This window comes from Narcine bancroftii, chromosome 5 (assembly GCF_036971445.1).
Source record: "Narcine bancroftii isolate sNarBan1 chromosome 5, sNarBan1.hap1, whole genome shotgun sequence".
NCBI lineage: Eukaryota > Metazoa > Chordata > Chondrichthyes > Torpediniformes > Narcinidae > Narcine > Narcine bancroftii.
In genome coordinates, this window is record NC_091473.1 from 85429919 (window position 1) to 85446380 (window position 16462).

Here is a 16462-nt window from a genome sequence, read left to right on the forward strand (position 1 = left end):
CAAGAATTAAACATTTGCACTTTTTAACAGTAGTCATAAATGTGGGTCTTTAAATTTCACAGTAGGCATTCTAGATCAGGAGAATGGAGAGCTCCCAAGAGAAACAGCAAGAAAATGTTTGACCAAGAGAAATCCCACATTTGGACCCTTTGATAAGTGTCCTCTCAGAACAATATACCTTTAATTTGCCTTGAATAGCAGCTCCCCACCATAGGATTACACAATATATGTGATACAGAAACAGGCCATTCAACCCAGCAAATCACTCCTATCATTTTATGCTTGATCTGAGATTCCTCTGTTGAACCTTTCAGTGTATTTTTTTAATTCTCTCTCTCTCGCTTGAACTAGTTCTGTCTTCCCAACTTGATTGCTCCTTTGTGTAGTGGTTTTCTGATTTTTAATCGCATTGTTTGTGGAAAACTTTCTTAAGAATTTCCCTTTGTATTTCATACTGATTATGCTCTTCCCCATAGGTGGATACATACCTTCTGTATCCAATCAACCTAAAATATTCAAAGTTTTAAAGACTTGTTTGGATCTCAGTCTAAAAGGTTTATATGCCATCTCTTGTCTTGTGAGTGTTGCAGAGTATATCAAGGACTCTAACAAGCATCCCTCAAAACTAAATTTCCTTTATTTTACATATTCATAAGCATTTATAGGATTTATCCAGTAACGCACCAATAATGCTGAAAAGCCAATACAAAACTGAATTCAAACATGACAAATCACTTTAGAAATGTGAAAACAAAACTTTCTCAGGAGTCATAAATTGATTTAGGACCTTTTGGTCTCAACTCCAGGGTAATGTGCAATTTTTTTGATTGTTAAAGTAGCCAATTATCAATTTGTAGTACAGCTTAAGATGCTGTTCATCAATAGCAATGAATTCTAAAGATGAAAAAAAAATGTCAACATGTTATGGAAATTCTGGACCAGTTCCCATTTCAGAGTTTACATGTTACAGATATGATGTATTTATAATCCTGTGATCTTTTAACATTGAATTCAGTACCACTTTGTGAAGCATTAATAACAGCACAGGCTGCATTAGTGAGAATTCTTTTTGGTCGCTGTGATTTCTAGGAGAGATACTACGAATGACGCATATTGCTAGAGGCCTGGATTCAGATGGGGCACTGTTACTGGACATTGTGGTGAATGGATTTGTGCTGCAACTTCCCTCATCTGTAAACCTTAATGTTAAGGTACAATAGGAAATGCATTATGATTCTCCATAATGTTTGATAAGAAAAATTTAAAATTTGAGGATGAAGTGCATGCGATTTTCCACCCAAATTCTCAGTACTGCAATATGCCTGAAGATACTAAAGTCAATCATGCTTTTACATTTTGTGCTGGTTGTTACAGTATTTCAAGCAAGGGGTCTTGATGGAAACAAAACTCCCATTTCAGACTATTAGTAAATAATCTCTGCTCTTAAGTTGTTAATGGTGCTTTGCTGCCTGTGAGGTAAGAGTATCTTTGCACATATTCCTTGAAGATCTGAATTCATGCATATTATTTGTCGATTCCTGCACAGTGTTTGTCTCTAAAGACAAAAAAAAATGATATGGAGACAACCAGACAGATAGAGTGCATCTTAAAACCCCTCTCATTATATTTAAATAATAGCTCAAATTTTGTGGGAACAGGGTCTACTTAATATACATAATTTGTAAAGTATATCCTAAGATAATGTTCCCAGTTGCTGTAAATTCAAGCTGATAACATTCTGGATGTTGTTTCGGTGAACAACGCGATAATTGACTTATACAATTTGACTAAGGGAATGAGAAATGTGGAGAGAACGAAAGTGGTGTATTCAGTGCTAAATCAGGTACAAGAGGAATGGGAAAATAAACTGCATAAAGAGAGAAGAGGGGAGTGAAGGGAATGGGAATTAAAATCTCTCAATTAATGTTTATAACTTGTACTGGATTACCTTCCAGCACAGAGTGAAAGAAGACCATTAAAACACCAGTGTGCGAGTTTAACAGCCATTTTCTTGATAAACCTAAATCAAGTTTAAGTGCCAGACATCCTTTCACAAGGTAGATGTCAAAGAGGCATAAATTGGCCAGCACATGGTGATGATTCACTATTAATTGTCAGCTGATGTGTAAATTAGTAACTGTTTACTGATCAAATACATTATTTTTTTCAGCAAATTCTAGGCCTAATGGTGTAAGAGTATTAATAGCAAGTGTGAATCTGTGACCATCTATCATCAATCTTCATGAAAATAATTTGTGTAATTTACATTCTCAATGCCTGCAATTCTGTGGTGTATTCAGGATTATTTAGAGGACTACATTCAAACTGGACCAGGCCAGATCTATGCCTACTCCACCAGGATGTTTACAGTAGATGATGCCAGTGTACCATATTCTTGGAATCACACCATTACTTATGATCGTAATCAAGGGCGAATGCCATTTCTTGTGGAAACACTCCAAGGTACAGCCATTGAGGCAACATATAACCCACTGGATGAAATTCTGGAGTACAAGGTTCATGCCATCATTGCTAAAGGTAATGAAACAGAAAGGTAGTTCTTTTTAAATTGAAAGAGATCTTTTCATATTTGGAATTGGAGTTGGTGCTTTATAACAATATAGTTCTGGATATATTTCAAAGCATCAAAGTTAAGTCTGCCCAATGTTCTAGAGTTACATAAAGAATTACTAAGGTGTTCTATTTTCGTAATTCTGCCCAAACTCAAAGTTTCACTTAATATTTAACCCTTTCTTGGCAATACAACCTCTTTTACTTGCCCTTCAAATTCCATTGCTCGATAACCCAGATCTTTCTGGGTCACATTTTTTGATGAATGGTGCTTGCGGTATTATCGTAACTAATTAATTGTTATAATGGCAAGTAGTTTATGGTGGGGCTCTATATTGCATTCTTTTCAGATGTATTTAGCTGTTGAAATCTTATGGGTCTTTATTGATATTGGAAATGCAAATGGAGACTATAAATAATGTTTTACATTGCAGTATTAAAATAATTACTCCATATTTTCTTAAGGACAAATTCCCTTGACATTAAATTCTTGTCTCAGATTCTCAGGCTAAAATCAGCATGCAACAAGTTAATTGACTGATACAGCCTATAATAGTTTGCCTGAATTATCCAATTGCCACACTAAATTTGACATTTTGCAATAATTTACAGGCAATAGATTGGTATAAAGAACACTTGCTGTCAAAATCTGCATATTTATAATTACTTTGACAGTACCACTCACCAACAAAATTAGCCAGTTTAAAACAAAATATACAATAAAAAATCTGCCATAAGGGAATCCAATGAATGAAACTAAGGAAACAAAAGGAAAACTTTCTTTTAGATGTCCCTCAGAATTAAAACCAGCACTAGAGATGGGAGTTGATATAAAAGCATTAGAAAATGATGCTGGAGAAATAATAATGGGAGACAAGGAGATGGCAGAGGAAGTAAATGAGTATTTTTCATCATTCTTCACTGTGGAAGACATTAGCAATGAGCCAGATGTCGAAGGGTATCAGGGAAGGGAAGTGGGTGCAATTACTGTTTCAAGGAAGAAGGTGTTTGAGAAACCTATTGGAATTCTTTGAAGAAGTAACAAACAGGCGAGATAAAGGAGATGGAGTGAATGTTGGGCATTTAGGTTTTCAGAAGGCGCCATACATGAGGCTGCTTAACAAGAAAAGAGCCCATCGAATAACAGGAAACATTAGTACAGAGAGAGTGATTGGCGGAAAGCAGAGAGTCGGAATACAGGGATCACATTTTGGTTGGTTGTCAGTTGCTAGTGGTATTTCACAGGACTCTGTGTTGGGGCCACTTCTTTTTGTTGTATATTATTGATTTGGATTATGGAATGAATCGCTTTGTGGCCAAGTTTGTAAATGATACGAAGATAAGTGGAGGAGCAGGTAGTGTTAAGGAAACAGGGAGGCTGCTGAAGAGCTTAGACAGATTTGGAGAATGGACAGAGAAGAGACAAATTAAATACAATGTCAGAAAGCACATGATCATGCACTTGAGCAGAAAAAAAATAAACAGGCAGAGTATTTTTTTTAATGGGGGGAAAATTGAAAATACCCAGTTGCAAAGGGACCTGGGTGTCCTTGTTCAGGTTAGCCTGAAGGCAAACTTCTTGATGAGTCAGTGGTGAAGAAGGCAAATGCAATGCTTGCATTCATATCAAGAGGAATAGAATACAAGAGCAGGAGTGTGATGTCGAGGCTTTATAAGGCACTGGTTTATTGTGAGCAGTTTTGCGCTCCCCATTTAAGAAAGGATATGTTGACACTAGAGAAGGTTCAGAGAAGTTTCACAAGGATGATTCCAGGAATATGAGGAGCTCTTGGCCTGTAACTTGTTGGAATTTAGGAGAATGAGGGGGATCATATAAATGTTTCCAATGATGGGAAAATCCAGAACCCGGGGCCATGGTTTGAGGATAATAGGCAAACCATTTAGGACCGAGATGAGGAGGAATTTCTTGACCCAGAAGGTGGTGAATCTGTGGAATTCATTGCCACAGAGGGCAGTAGAGGTAGGTTCATTAAATATATTTAAGAGGGAATTAGATATATTTCTTCAGTATAAGGGTATTAAAGCTTACGGAGAGAAGGCGGGGACGGGGTACTGAACTTTAAGATCAGCCATTGAATGGCGGAGCAGGCTCGAAGGGTCGAATGACCTACTCCTGCTCCTATCTTCTATGTTTCTATAGGGAGAAAGCCAGGGAGTGGGGCTGAGTGGGAAAATGGATCAGCTCATGATTAAATGGCAGGGCTGACTTGATGGTCTAAAAAAAGTTATTCCAAAACATCAGCCTGCCTTTACATTGTACAGCTGACAGGCCTGCTGTACACTTTCAATAATTTATGTAACATATTACATAAACACCATTTAAGGTTAAAAAATTACTTAGATTGCATGGATTTAGAAATAAAAAGGCCATCTCAAAATATCTCCCTTATTCTCTGAGCTAAATGTGCTTGCAGTTTGGTTAAGGTCAAAGAACAGCAAAATGTGAGATATGTCTTAAGAATTGATTCATAATTGAATCCTGTGTTCCCCAAGAATAAAAGTTATTTGTTTCAAGCAGGTGACCATAGTAACCAGTGTCCGAGTGGTTTTGCTCTGGATTCATTTGGACCTTATTGCTCAGGTCGGTTGAATATTGTCATTCACTACTGGAATAGATTTTTTGCTTGACAAAGATACTTTGGCTAAAACAAGTGATACAAGACCTTTTATTAAGCCATCTGTTATTCCACACAGATGAAGATGAGTGTGCCATCCGGAATCCGTGCTCTCATACATGTCACAATGCAATGGGGACCTACTACTGTTCATGTCCAAAAGGTCTCACCATATCTGCTGATGGAAGAACCTGCCAAGGTAAACTGGATTTCAGATTAATGTGCAACAGCACGGCTAGAATTAATTATAAAATAAATTCTCCAAACAATCTATAACAACATGCAGTTTGCGTAGTGGTTATAGGCCAGCAACATGCATTCAAATTTGGTGCTTCTGTGAGGAGTTTGTATGTTCTCTCCACGTCTGTGTGGGTTTCTTCCCACCCTCCAAAAATGTATGGGATGGTGTTATTGGGTGGCACGGGCTCATGAGCCAGAATGACCAGTTACCATGCTGTATCTCTACATTTTTTTTAAAATGCATTGAACAAATTAAGAAATGGCTTTGTATTTCCCTTTGACTCTTTAATCTACATGCACTTCAATGCTGATAATAGAAAATGGCTTTGGTTTCAGTTTAATGAGATTGTTACATGAAACCCCATTCACAGTTATCTGTTTTTTGTTGTGACTGAGGCACAGTGTAAGCTAATGGCACTTAATGAGTAAGGAGTCATGTGATGCAATAGGTTTTATTCCATATAATCTGATCCTGAATTCATGGTAAATTTATGACTAAAAATAAATGATTAAAAATTCTGGGCAATGGGATTAATTACGACCATACCACCTTCTCTATATTCTCTCTCCCTGAGACCTTCATTATTGGCCACTCTTCCCAGTTCCAAACACTTTCACCATGTTTAGCACCATCACAATCTGGAAGAAGTGGGAATATTCCGCCTGTGGAAATCATGACTGGGTAGCAGATTCCTATTGCTTGAAGTGTGTTCTTGTCCAGAGCTACCAGTGGAAGGTTTTAGGAGCTTTAAGGAATTTTAGCTCTTTTAAAACATCTCTTTGTCCCTTATTCCCATTATGGAAATGTTGGAATTGCCTTGTGTATTGTCAATATCCAGCACTGAGAAATATTCAGTGGGGAAATACAGAAGTATTTTCTCAGTGCCAAGATGTATATTCCAGGGCAGAAAAGAAAGAATTTTGGTCTTTTCCTCACTTGGTGGCTCAGATTTTGTCAATAATATTGAACGACAATGTTGTTTGAAGGGGTAGTTGGGAGAAAGCACTCCATTACTCAAAGTAACGGATCCATGAAGAAAATTTCAGGCCAAAATGTAAAGCTGTTTTAGATACAAGAGAAAAATAATAGCTGAAATCCTAAGGGGTAGAAAGGCAATCATTGAATGGATGTTATAATATTGATGTTCATTGTCATTTTCTCCTCAAAATTGCTTTCACTGATTTTAGAAAATGAATGTCAGGAGTGGGCTACAAAGACCAACTCAACTTTTGCACCTGTTTAGTACTGTTAACTGAGTTAATTTCTAACTGATGACCTTAACACAAAATTTTAGCCCTTGTGAAAAAAAATCTTCAAATGTAAGTCACTAACACTGGTCATTATTCTTTCAGATATCGATGAGTGTGCTTTCAGTGGTCACATTTGTCATGTAGGACAAGACTGTGAAAATACCATTGGGTCATATCGCTGTGTTGTGAAGTGTGGTTTTGGTTTCAGAAGGACTCCTGAAGGTTTGAGTTGCCAAGGTATTATTGTTTTATATCCCTTGTAGAGGTAACAGGAATATTTACAACCTTTAGAGATTTGCTTAATGATATATGTGTGGTTATAGGGAGTGTGGGGAATGTTAATGTGACTACAATTAAACATAAAATATCTCTAGACCCCTGTCCTCGTGGACCTTCCCATTCAGCTTAAGGGAAAAAGGATAGAAGGAGCACCTTTATCAAACTGAATCCATTTTCCACTCTCTTGCTGCATTTATTCTGATTTGAGTAAAAACATATCACTTCTGCCTTGTGACCTTGTTATATTTAGACAGTTTCTAAATTTGATGCAGTGAGAAGTTCCCAGCTGAGTCAATAACATTAATGTAGAGATGTGGCACAAAAATTAATTATTTTCCTGTCTATTCCTTCAGGATGTGCTTTGGGAAATTATCATACATTAATGCAAGTTGTTATTTTAAATTTAAATTTAGATATATAGGGCCATAACAGGCACTTTTGGCCCACGAGCCTGTGCTAACCAATTACAACCAGTTGACCTACATCCCCGGTACATTTTTGAAGGGTGGGAGGAAACCCATGCAAATACGGGGAGAACATGCAAACTCCTTATAGACAGTGTGGGATTCGAACCCCGATCCTGGTTACTGGCTCTGGAACAGCATTGCACTAACTGCTACACTAACCATGTTGTCCTCTATTTGTGTAATAGTTTTGCCTCTACAAGAGTGAACAAACGATAATAGTTTTTTTGTTATTTGTACCAGATATCAATGAATGCCAAGAATCTCATCCCTGCCAGCATCGCTGTCTGAACACCATTGGGAGCTACCGATGTGTATGTAATCGAGGTTATCAACTAAGAGGTAGAAGATGTATGGGTAGGTACAAAGGTTAGGTTAAGAAACTTTAGATTCTTATTATTCTGAATTGTAAGCAAGCTGGGAAAGAAATTATTGTTTAGTAAATGAGACAGAAATATGATAATTTTAAAAGTTGGGAATTGCATAATAGCACTATAAGACCCTCAAGTCAATAAACTGCTGAGTGTGTTCTGGGTTTCACTGCTTAGATATCAATGAATGCAGACAGAATGTTTGCCATCCTGATCAACAGTGCAAGAACACCCGAGGGGGATTCCGGTGCATTGATCTGTGTCCAAGTGGAATGACCAAAGCTGAAAATGGAAGTTGTATTGGTAAGTTTAAGGTGTACTGACAATAACTACAACAGCAGTGCGAGTATAAGACAGCTTTAATAAACTAATATGTACACTAAGAGGTCTTGTCCCTCTGCAAGACGAACCTGGAAGGCTAGACTGTAGCTCTGGGCTGCTTTATATACAAGGTCACCGGGATGACCCCTGGTGACCTTGTGGTGTAATTACATATCACCACATAAGGCACAGCATCTGCTCTAATTTCTAGATAGAATGAAGAGGATCACACTTTTCTCTGCATTCATTGATATAGACAATTACTTACCATAAGATATGTTTGAAAAGGTAAGTAAAGTCAGTAGTTGGTCTGTTCAGAACCTTTAATGCCTCAAATACTTTGTAGTATTCAATGAGCAGCATTGCAAAATCAAAAACCTGGTACTAATCAACCCACTCAATTAAATCAAGATCAGACATGATAAATTTAAGTAGCTCCATCACTGCAGAGGAACTAGTGTTAGTATTTGTTCAAGTATTCAGCTACCATTGACATAGGCTATTCCCACTAATGATAGAATTAAAGTGCAGATATGGCTATATATAGTTTGCCTAAAGAAGCTTCTGGTAAAACAGGAGGCCAGAAGCCAGCTTTGCTGAGTTAGGGGCACATTGCTCTGTGCCTTTAACCTCTGTGGTGAAACATCCTTAAGGAATACTGGGTTAGCTCTCTCAATGCCAAAAGGAAGAACCACCCCAAGTTGCACATTCCAGCAGTAACAACTTGATCATTATAGTTAAGGTTCGGTGGTATGTCTAAGGATGGAATTTGAGCGTATACACACTTTCCTACCTGTATTTTATTTTGGAGAGAGAGGAGGGAAAGGCAGTGATTGGACTGACCAGCTCTTTCCTCAAGCTGGACTATCTGAGAGGGTTGAACAAAATGAGGAGAAAGCCAACTATTTGGGACTGAGATTCAAATCCATGTGCTTCTGGTTCTCAATCCTCCATCTTGGGCTATTCCATCATTGTGATGCTCAAGACTGAAATTGATTTCTGTAGCTAGGGAATTGAGGGGAAAAGTGGATTAAGTTAATTACTCTTCATAGATTTGTTTGAACAAATTCTGGAATAGGCTTGAGGCCCTACAGGCGCTTCTGTATTGTTGAAGAAACCATCAGATTTTCCTCTGCTGTGGTCATCCAATATTTTCAGGAAAAAAAATGAATAGTTATCAGTTCACAATCTCTCCTTTAAGAGGTATTGTATAAGATGTTTCTTAAAATACAAAAATAACTACCACAGATTCTGGGAATACTCTTTAGGTTTGGCAACATCTTCAGTCTGAAATGCCAATCCTACTTTGGTTCTGAAAGCAAAATGACATCAAATGCCTGGCATTTACCACAATTTACTAAAAAGAGAAAATTTGGTGCAAAGTCATGGGTCAAATCTAGTGCTGAAATGTATTTCAGTATGAGCAGATAAGAAGTCCTAAAGATCTATGCTTGTCCAACTTGAATAAAGTATAGCTTCTTTTTAAATGGGTTATTTGCATAAGATGACTAATTTGTGCACTTCTCATACCTCAATAAACAAACATGTTGTTGTTACTGTGCATTAATGCAATTTTCATTGAATTTTCTCCATAGATATCAATGAATGTAAAGATGGCATCCATCAGTGCCGTTACAACCAGATATGTGAGAATACTCACGGGAGCTACCGTTGTATTTGTCCACGAGGCTACAGATCTCAGGGAGTCGGAAGACCTTGTGTCGGTCAGTAAACTTTAGTAATTACTGCGAATCCTTTTCTGTGCAAAGCTCATCCAGATTAGATTTTATTTTGAGAAAAATTAGATAAAGAAATGGAAATTTACCGATGGAGAGGCTAGAGTACAGCAGGAAACCAGTTTGAGTTTGTAAGGCCAGACAACACTAGAGGAGAAAAGGGTGTTGCCAATATTGTGCATTTCATTTGATTAAATATCCTTTGATCTTGCAATACAGTCTAGAATTTTATTTTTTAATGCTTCATATTTCCTTTAATCAGTGATGTAGCAGGTATTTCTCTGAACAGTTTTGGAATATAGGATCAGGAGGCCACAGGCCCTCAGGTCTGCCCTCACCCACTATTTAACATAACTATGGATGACCTGCCTGAGACTTCAGCTCTTGTATGTTAATTCCCCAAAGCCCTCTCCATTAACAACTTCTTTAAATGTCCCCAAAGAATTAGCCTCTTCAATCTTCCAGAGTAGAGAATTCCTAAGATTCTTCATTCTCTTTGTGATGTCGTTCTGACATGCCCAAGTTTTAAATGATCATTCACAAGGCTTGTAGATGTATATCCATTCATTCAAGATTATCCCAGTAATGCAAATATCACAACACCTATAATGTCATGTCTCCAAGGATTAGATATATTTCAATAAGTGCTTTCAAGCTGTCTTGTAAAATGGGGTTAACAGGGAAATTTTCCCAATTAGCACCCCACTCACAAGGCAGCTTGAAAAGATCCGAGGTAGTGAGGGAACCCAGTTAAACTTAGGTCTTGTCCACTGGCAGTTTGAAAACTAAAATGACCGACCTGATTATTCAGGTGATGTCAGTGCTTGTGTGCGTGCATCACCGGGCAGTCAGGAAAGGGGATATTATAATGTGGTTTAAACGTGCTTCCCAGGAAAAGTAAGGTTAAAATCTTTTACTTCATTTCATCCGGTGAGTGCATGATGCATCACTTAATGCAGGGGCGGGATTCCCCCTTAAATTGCCGCATTGCTGATTTAATGGGGCAATCCCCCTGCAAGTTGAAAGGTGCTGGGAGCACCTTTGACCCATTAAACGCACCTTGGTCCCAGGAAGGCTACCCAGACGCAGCAGTTTGAAAGCGCCTAATAAGATCACCCTTTGTCAAGTCCAAAGAATATACATCTTATTTCTTCAGTTGAACAAGATGGGACAACCCATAAATTGGCTTTTGTGAATTTCTTTGAACTGCCTCAAATCCCAATATATACTCTCTTAAATAAGGTGACTGAAATTGTGAATGGTATTCCCGGTATGACCTCACCAGTACTTTGCACAATTGTAACAAGACTTCTCTATTTAGTGGTCTGTTCTTTGAATGGTTTACAAGGGTCTTGGTGAGAAACCCTGCATTGAAATATAAGAAATGGTTGTTGTACTGAATTCCAAATATCTACTGGACATGGCAACAAAAATCACTTATTCATTAATTCCAATTTCTGCACACTTCTTTCAATTTAACAGACTTCAAAAATAATTACAGTATCCTTTTTTCTTTTATAGTTCACTCTCAATTCAGGTCTTCCTTTATAGTTAGACCATTACAGCACAAAATTCGACCCTTCTAGTCCATGCTGAACCATATTCCTTCACTTGTCCCACTGATCTGCACCCAGTCCATCTCTCCCATCCATGTACCTGTCCAAATTCTTCTTAAATGTTAATAATTGAGCTCACATTCACCTGCTCAGCTGGCTGCGCATTCCACCCTCCCACCTCCCTCTGTGTGAAGACGTCCCCCTAAACTTTTCCCTTTCCCCCAAGGAAACTGCTCACACTAAACATCCGAGACTCTCATTTGTACAAAACAATATTTATTTTTATAGTACTTATACAATCAGATGACAATAAACTTGACTTTCACTCTTAACCTATGTCGTCTGGCTTGTATCTCACCTACCCTCAGGGGGAAAAGTCTATCTATATTTACTCTGTCTATCCTCCTCATACTTTTAAATACCTCTATCAAATCTCCCCTCATTCTTCTGTGCTCTAGAGAATAAAGTCCTAACCTGTTTAACCTTGACCTGTAACCAGGGCAACATCCTAATAAATCTACTCTGCACTCTTTCTAATTTATTGATATCTTTCCTGTAGTTAGGTGACCAAACTGCATACAGTACCCAAATTTAGCTTCACCAATGTCTTGGACATAACATCCCAACTCCTATACTCAATATTTTGATTTATGATGGCCAATATGCCAAAAGGTCTCTTTACCACCCTATCCACCTGTGACGCCACTTTCAATGAATTATGTATCTGTATTCCCAGATCCATACCTCAGCGTATTGCCTTTCTTGGTTTGTCTTTCCAAACTACGGCACCTTGTCTGCATTAAATTCCATCTGCCATTTTCCAGCGCAGGTCCAGATCCCTGTGCAAGCTTTGAAAACCTTCTCTGCTGTTCACATTGCCTCTAATCTTAGTGTCATCTGTAAACTTGCTGATCCAATTTATCACATTGTCATCCAGATGACAAACAACAATGGTCCCAGCACTGATCCCTGAGGCCCACCACTAGTCACAGGCCTCTAGTCTGAGAAGCAATTATCAATTACTACTCACTGGCTTCTCTTTAAATAACAGAACAACATGAACTACCCTCCAATCCTCTGGCACCACACCTATGGCTAAGGACATTTTAAATATTTCTGCCAGAACCCCTGCAATTTCTACACTAGACTCCCTCAAGGTCTGATGAAATATCTTTGTCAGGCTCTGGGGATTTATCCAACCTTATTTGCTTTAAGACAGCAAGCACATCCTCCTCTTTAATCTATATATGTTCCATGACTTCCCTACTTGTTTTCTTTCCTTTCCCCCACTCTGTGACCATTTTCTGAATGAATACTGATGCAAAATAAAAACATTTAAAATCTCCCCATCTCTTTTGGCTCCACACAAAGCTGCCCACTCTGGCCCTTACTATCCTTTTGCTCTTAATATACCTGTAGAAACCCTGAGGATGTTCCTTCACATTATTTGCCAAACCAACCTCATGCCTTCTTTTAGCCTTCCTGATTTCTCTCGAGGGTTTTCTTGCATTTTTAAATACTCCTCAAGAACCTCATTTGCTCCATATAGCCTACACCTAGTATAAACTGCTGTCTTCTTCCACACCAGATCCCCAATGTCCCTCAAAAAACCAAGGTTCCCTATACTTGCTAACCTTGCTTTTAATCTTGACAGGAATATACAAATTCTGTACTCTCAAAATTTCACCTTTGAAAATCTTCCACTTACCTCTCACATCCTTGCCCGAAAATAACTTATCGCAATGCACGCATTCTAGATCCTTTCTCAATTCTTCAAAATTGCCTTTTGGATAGAATCTCAACCAGAGGCCCAGACCTATCCTTCTCCATAATTAACTTGAAACTAATGGCATTATGATCACGAGACCTAAAATGTTCCCCAACACATACTGTCACCTGTCCTGACTCATTCCCTAATAGGAGATCCAGAATTGCATACCTCTATATATTGATTTAGAAAACTTTCCTGAACACATTTGAGAAAATCCAAGCCACCCAGCCCTTCTACAGTATGGGAATCCCAGTCAATATGTGGAAAATTAAAATCTACTAAAACAACCTTTTGGTTCCTGCAGCTGTTTGCTATCTCTCTACAGATTTGCTCCTCCAATTCTCGTTGACTTTTGGGCGGTCTATAATACAACCCCATGAGTGTGGTCATTACCTTCTCCATTCCTCAGCTCCACCAATATAGCCTCAGTAGACGAGCCTTCTTTTCTGTCCTGCCTGAGCACAGCTATGATATTTTCCGTGACAAGCAATGGAAGCTCAGAACATTGAGCTGCCAGTCCTGCAACCAAGTTTCACTAATAGCTGCAATGTCATAATTTCATGTGCCTATCCATGCTCTAAGCTCATATGTCTTTCCTACATTGCATTGAAATAGATGCACCAGAGAACATTTCTACCACATACAACCGTTGACTTCTACTGGTGCATGTAATTTTCACATCATCTTTTCCCTCCTTCACTCCTCTATCTGCTCTAGAAACTGTTTCCCATCTCCCTACAAGTCTAGTTTAGAACCTCCAGAGCAGCACTAGCAAACCTATTAGTCCCCCTTTAGTTTAGATGCAAACCATCCTCTCGGAACAGGTCCCACCTTCCCTGGAAAGAGAACCCAATGATTCAGAAACCTGAAGCTCTTCCTCCAGCACCATGACTTTAGTCACATGTTAATCTGAATTATCCTCTCATTTCTAACCTCACTAGCACATGACACGGGTGCAATCCTGAGATCACGACTCTGGAGGTCCTGTCCTTCATTCTAATGCCTAACTCCCTTAATTCTCATTGCAGGATCTCTTCACCCTTCTTACCTATGTCATTGGTCCCTATATGGATCATGTCATCTGGAAGCTCACTCTCCCTTCTGAGAATGCGATGTGAGATATCTTGGACTCTGGCACCAGGGAGGCAACATATTATCCAGGATACTTGATCTCTTCCATAGAACCTCTTATCTAACCCCTTAGCTATGGAATCCCTATCACTACAGCTCACTTCTTTTCCTTCTTAGCCACAGGACCAGACTCCATGCCAGAGACCTGATCACCATGGATTGTCCCTGGTAGGTTCACTCCTCCCCCCACCAACAGTATTCAAAATGGTATAATTGTTATTGAGGGAATGGCTATAGGGATAACCTGCACTGCCTGTCTGTTCCTTTTCCGTCTTTTGATTCTCACCCATCTACTCTCCTCCTGCCTCCTAGGTGTGATGGTGTCCTGTGACTCCCATCTATCACCCCCTCTGCCTCGTGAATGACCTGGAGTTCATCCAGCTCAAATTCCTTACCTCAGCTTGTCAGGTGCTACAGCTGGATGCACTTCTTACAGATGAAGTCATCAGGGAAACTGCTGGCTTCCCTGAGGACCCACGTTCTACAAGAGGAGCATTCCCCTGTCTTGGCCACCATTCCCACTGTTTATGACTAGAGGATAAAAATATGATATCTGAAAATCTCCCCTCAACTGTACTCACTTTAAATAACTTTCTCCTTTAACTCTTCTCACTTACTCCAAATTAAAGGAGTAGCCATGGGTACTTGCATTGGTCCCAGCTTTGGTTATCTGCTTATGGGCTTTATGGAGCAAGCCTGCTGCACAGGCAGGACCCCTCAACTCTTTCACCAACATTTCGACAACATTGGGGCTGTCTCATGCATCCAACTTCCACCCTGACCTCAAACTCACCTGATCCATCCCTTTCTTGGATCTTTGTCTCCATCTTGGGAGACAAGCTTTCCACCAACACATATTACTCCCACAACTATCTTGACTACACTCCCTCACACCCTGTCCCCTGCAAGGATTCCATGTCTGCCTTCTTCCACAAATGTGGCTTCCCCTCCACTATTATCAACTCAGCCCTCTCCTACATCTACTCCATTTCCCACCCATCTGCCCTGGACCCCTCTGTTCCTGGATGCAACAACAAAATCTCCCTCATCCTCACCTACCACCCCACCAACCTCTGCATCCAACACATTATCCGCTGGAAATTCCGGCACTTAATTCAGGATCCCACCTCCAGACACATTTTTCTTTCTCCTTTATTGACCCCCGGCACCTTCCTCTTTGGCCACAGGAGGTGCAACACCTGCACCCACACCTCCTCCCTCACCATGGTCCGGGGCTCCAAAAAGGTCTTTCAAGTGAAGCACCACTTCACTTGTATATCCACAGGACTAATTTACTGCATCCCTTTGTGGCCTTCTCTACAACAGAGAGACCGGTCACAAATTGGGAGAGCACTTCAGTAGCCAACCATTTCAATTCTGAGTCGCACTCCCAAACTCGCATGTCTGTCCATATCCTTGTGTACTATCCCACCCTGACCACCCACAGATTGGTGGAATAACAGCTTATTTTACATCTGGGCACTCTCCAGCCAGATGGCATTAACATCTCTGCTTTCTGCTAACCTGCTCAACTTTTTTTCCCTTCCCCTTTTCCAGTTTTCTCCCTCCACTCACCCAGCCATCCCTCCTCCCCCTGGTTGCTCCTGTTCCCTCCCTCCCTTCCCCATCTATCATCTCCTGCCTCCCCCCCACCTTTTTCCTTTTGTTCAGATGCCTGCCGACATTCTTCCATACCTTGATGAGGGCTCAAGCCCGAAATGTCGGTTATGTATTTTTACCTTTGCTATATAAAGGACACTGTTTAACCAGCATTTTGTGTTTTTACCTTAACTGTACCTACCTGCTGAGTCCTTTTGTTTCTCAAATAGCGTTGCCCTTTCTTACTTCAACTCCTGCACCACCTCCTCAGCGCCTATTCACCAAAGCCCCTTGAGCCAAAGCCTTTCCATTTCCACGATGACCGCTCCGCTACACAGTCCCTCACTTTTATAGTGATGTTTGGGTCACCTGACTTTGATTGCCTATTTAACCATGTACAACTTGAAATATTAAATGAAATTTTGCTTAACTACCTCAGCTGGGAGAGATTAGCAAAGCTGGAGGTCCTTTTTAAATTTCAAAAATATTCAGAACATTAAAATGTAGTTGAATTTTCCAATACAGAAGAACCTGCC

The 16462-nt window shown here is 39.6% G+C and overlaps 1 protein-coding gene across 1 annotated transcript in view; it reads left to right on the forward strand.

Annotated features, from left to right (window-relative positions):
- Nucleotides 1–16462, forward strand: part of hmcn1 (hemicentin 1) — a 538964-nt gene that overhangs the window by 509790 nt on the left and 12712 nt on the right. Inside the window, exons 96-103 of the mRNA XM_069942357.1 lie at nucleotides 1090–1211; nucleotides 2301–2538; nucleotides 5111–5173; nucleotides 5287–5406; nucleotides 6801–6935; nucleotides 7685–7798; nucleotides 7990–8115; nucleotides 9729–9857. Coding sequence (XP_069798458.1) covers nucleotides 1090–1211; nucleotides 2301–2538; nucleotides 5111–5173; nucleotides 5287–5406; nucleotides 6801–6935; nucleotides 7685–7798; nucleotides 7990–8115; nucleotides 9729–9857 — 1047 coding nt within the window. The remainder of the gene's footprint in view (nucleotides 1–1089; nucleotides 1212–2300; nucleotides 2539–5110; nucleotides 5174–5286; nucleotides 5407–6800; nucleotides 6936–7684; nucleotides 7799–7989; nucleotides 8116–9728; nucleotides 9858–16462) is intronic.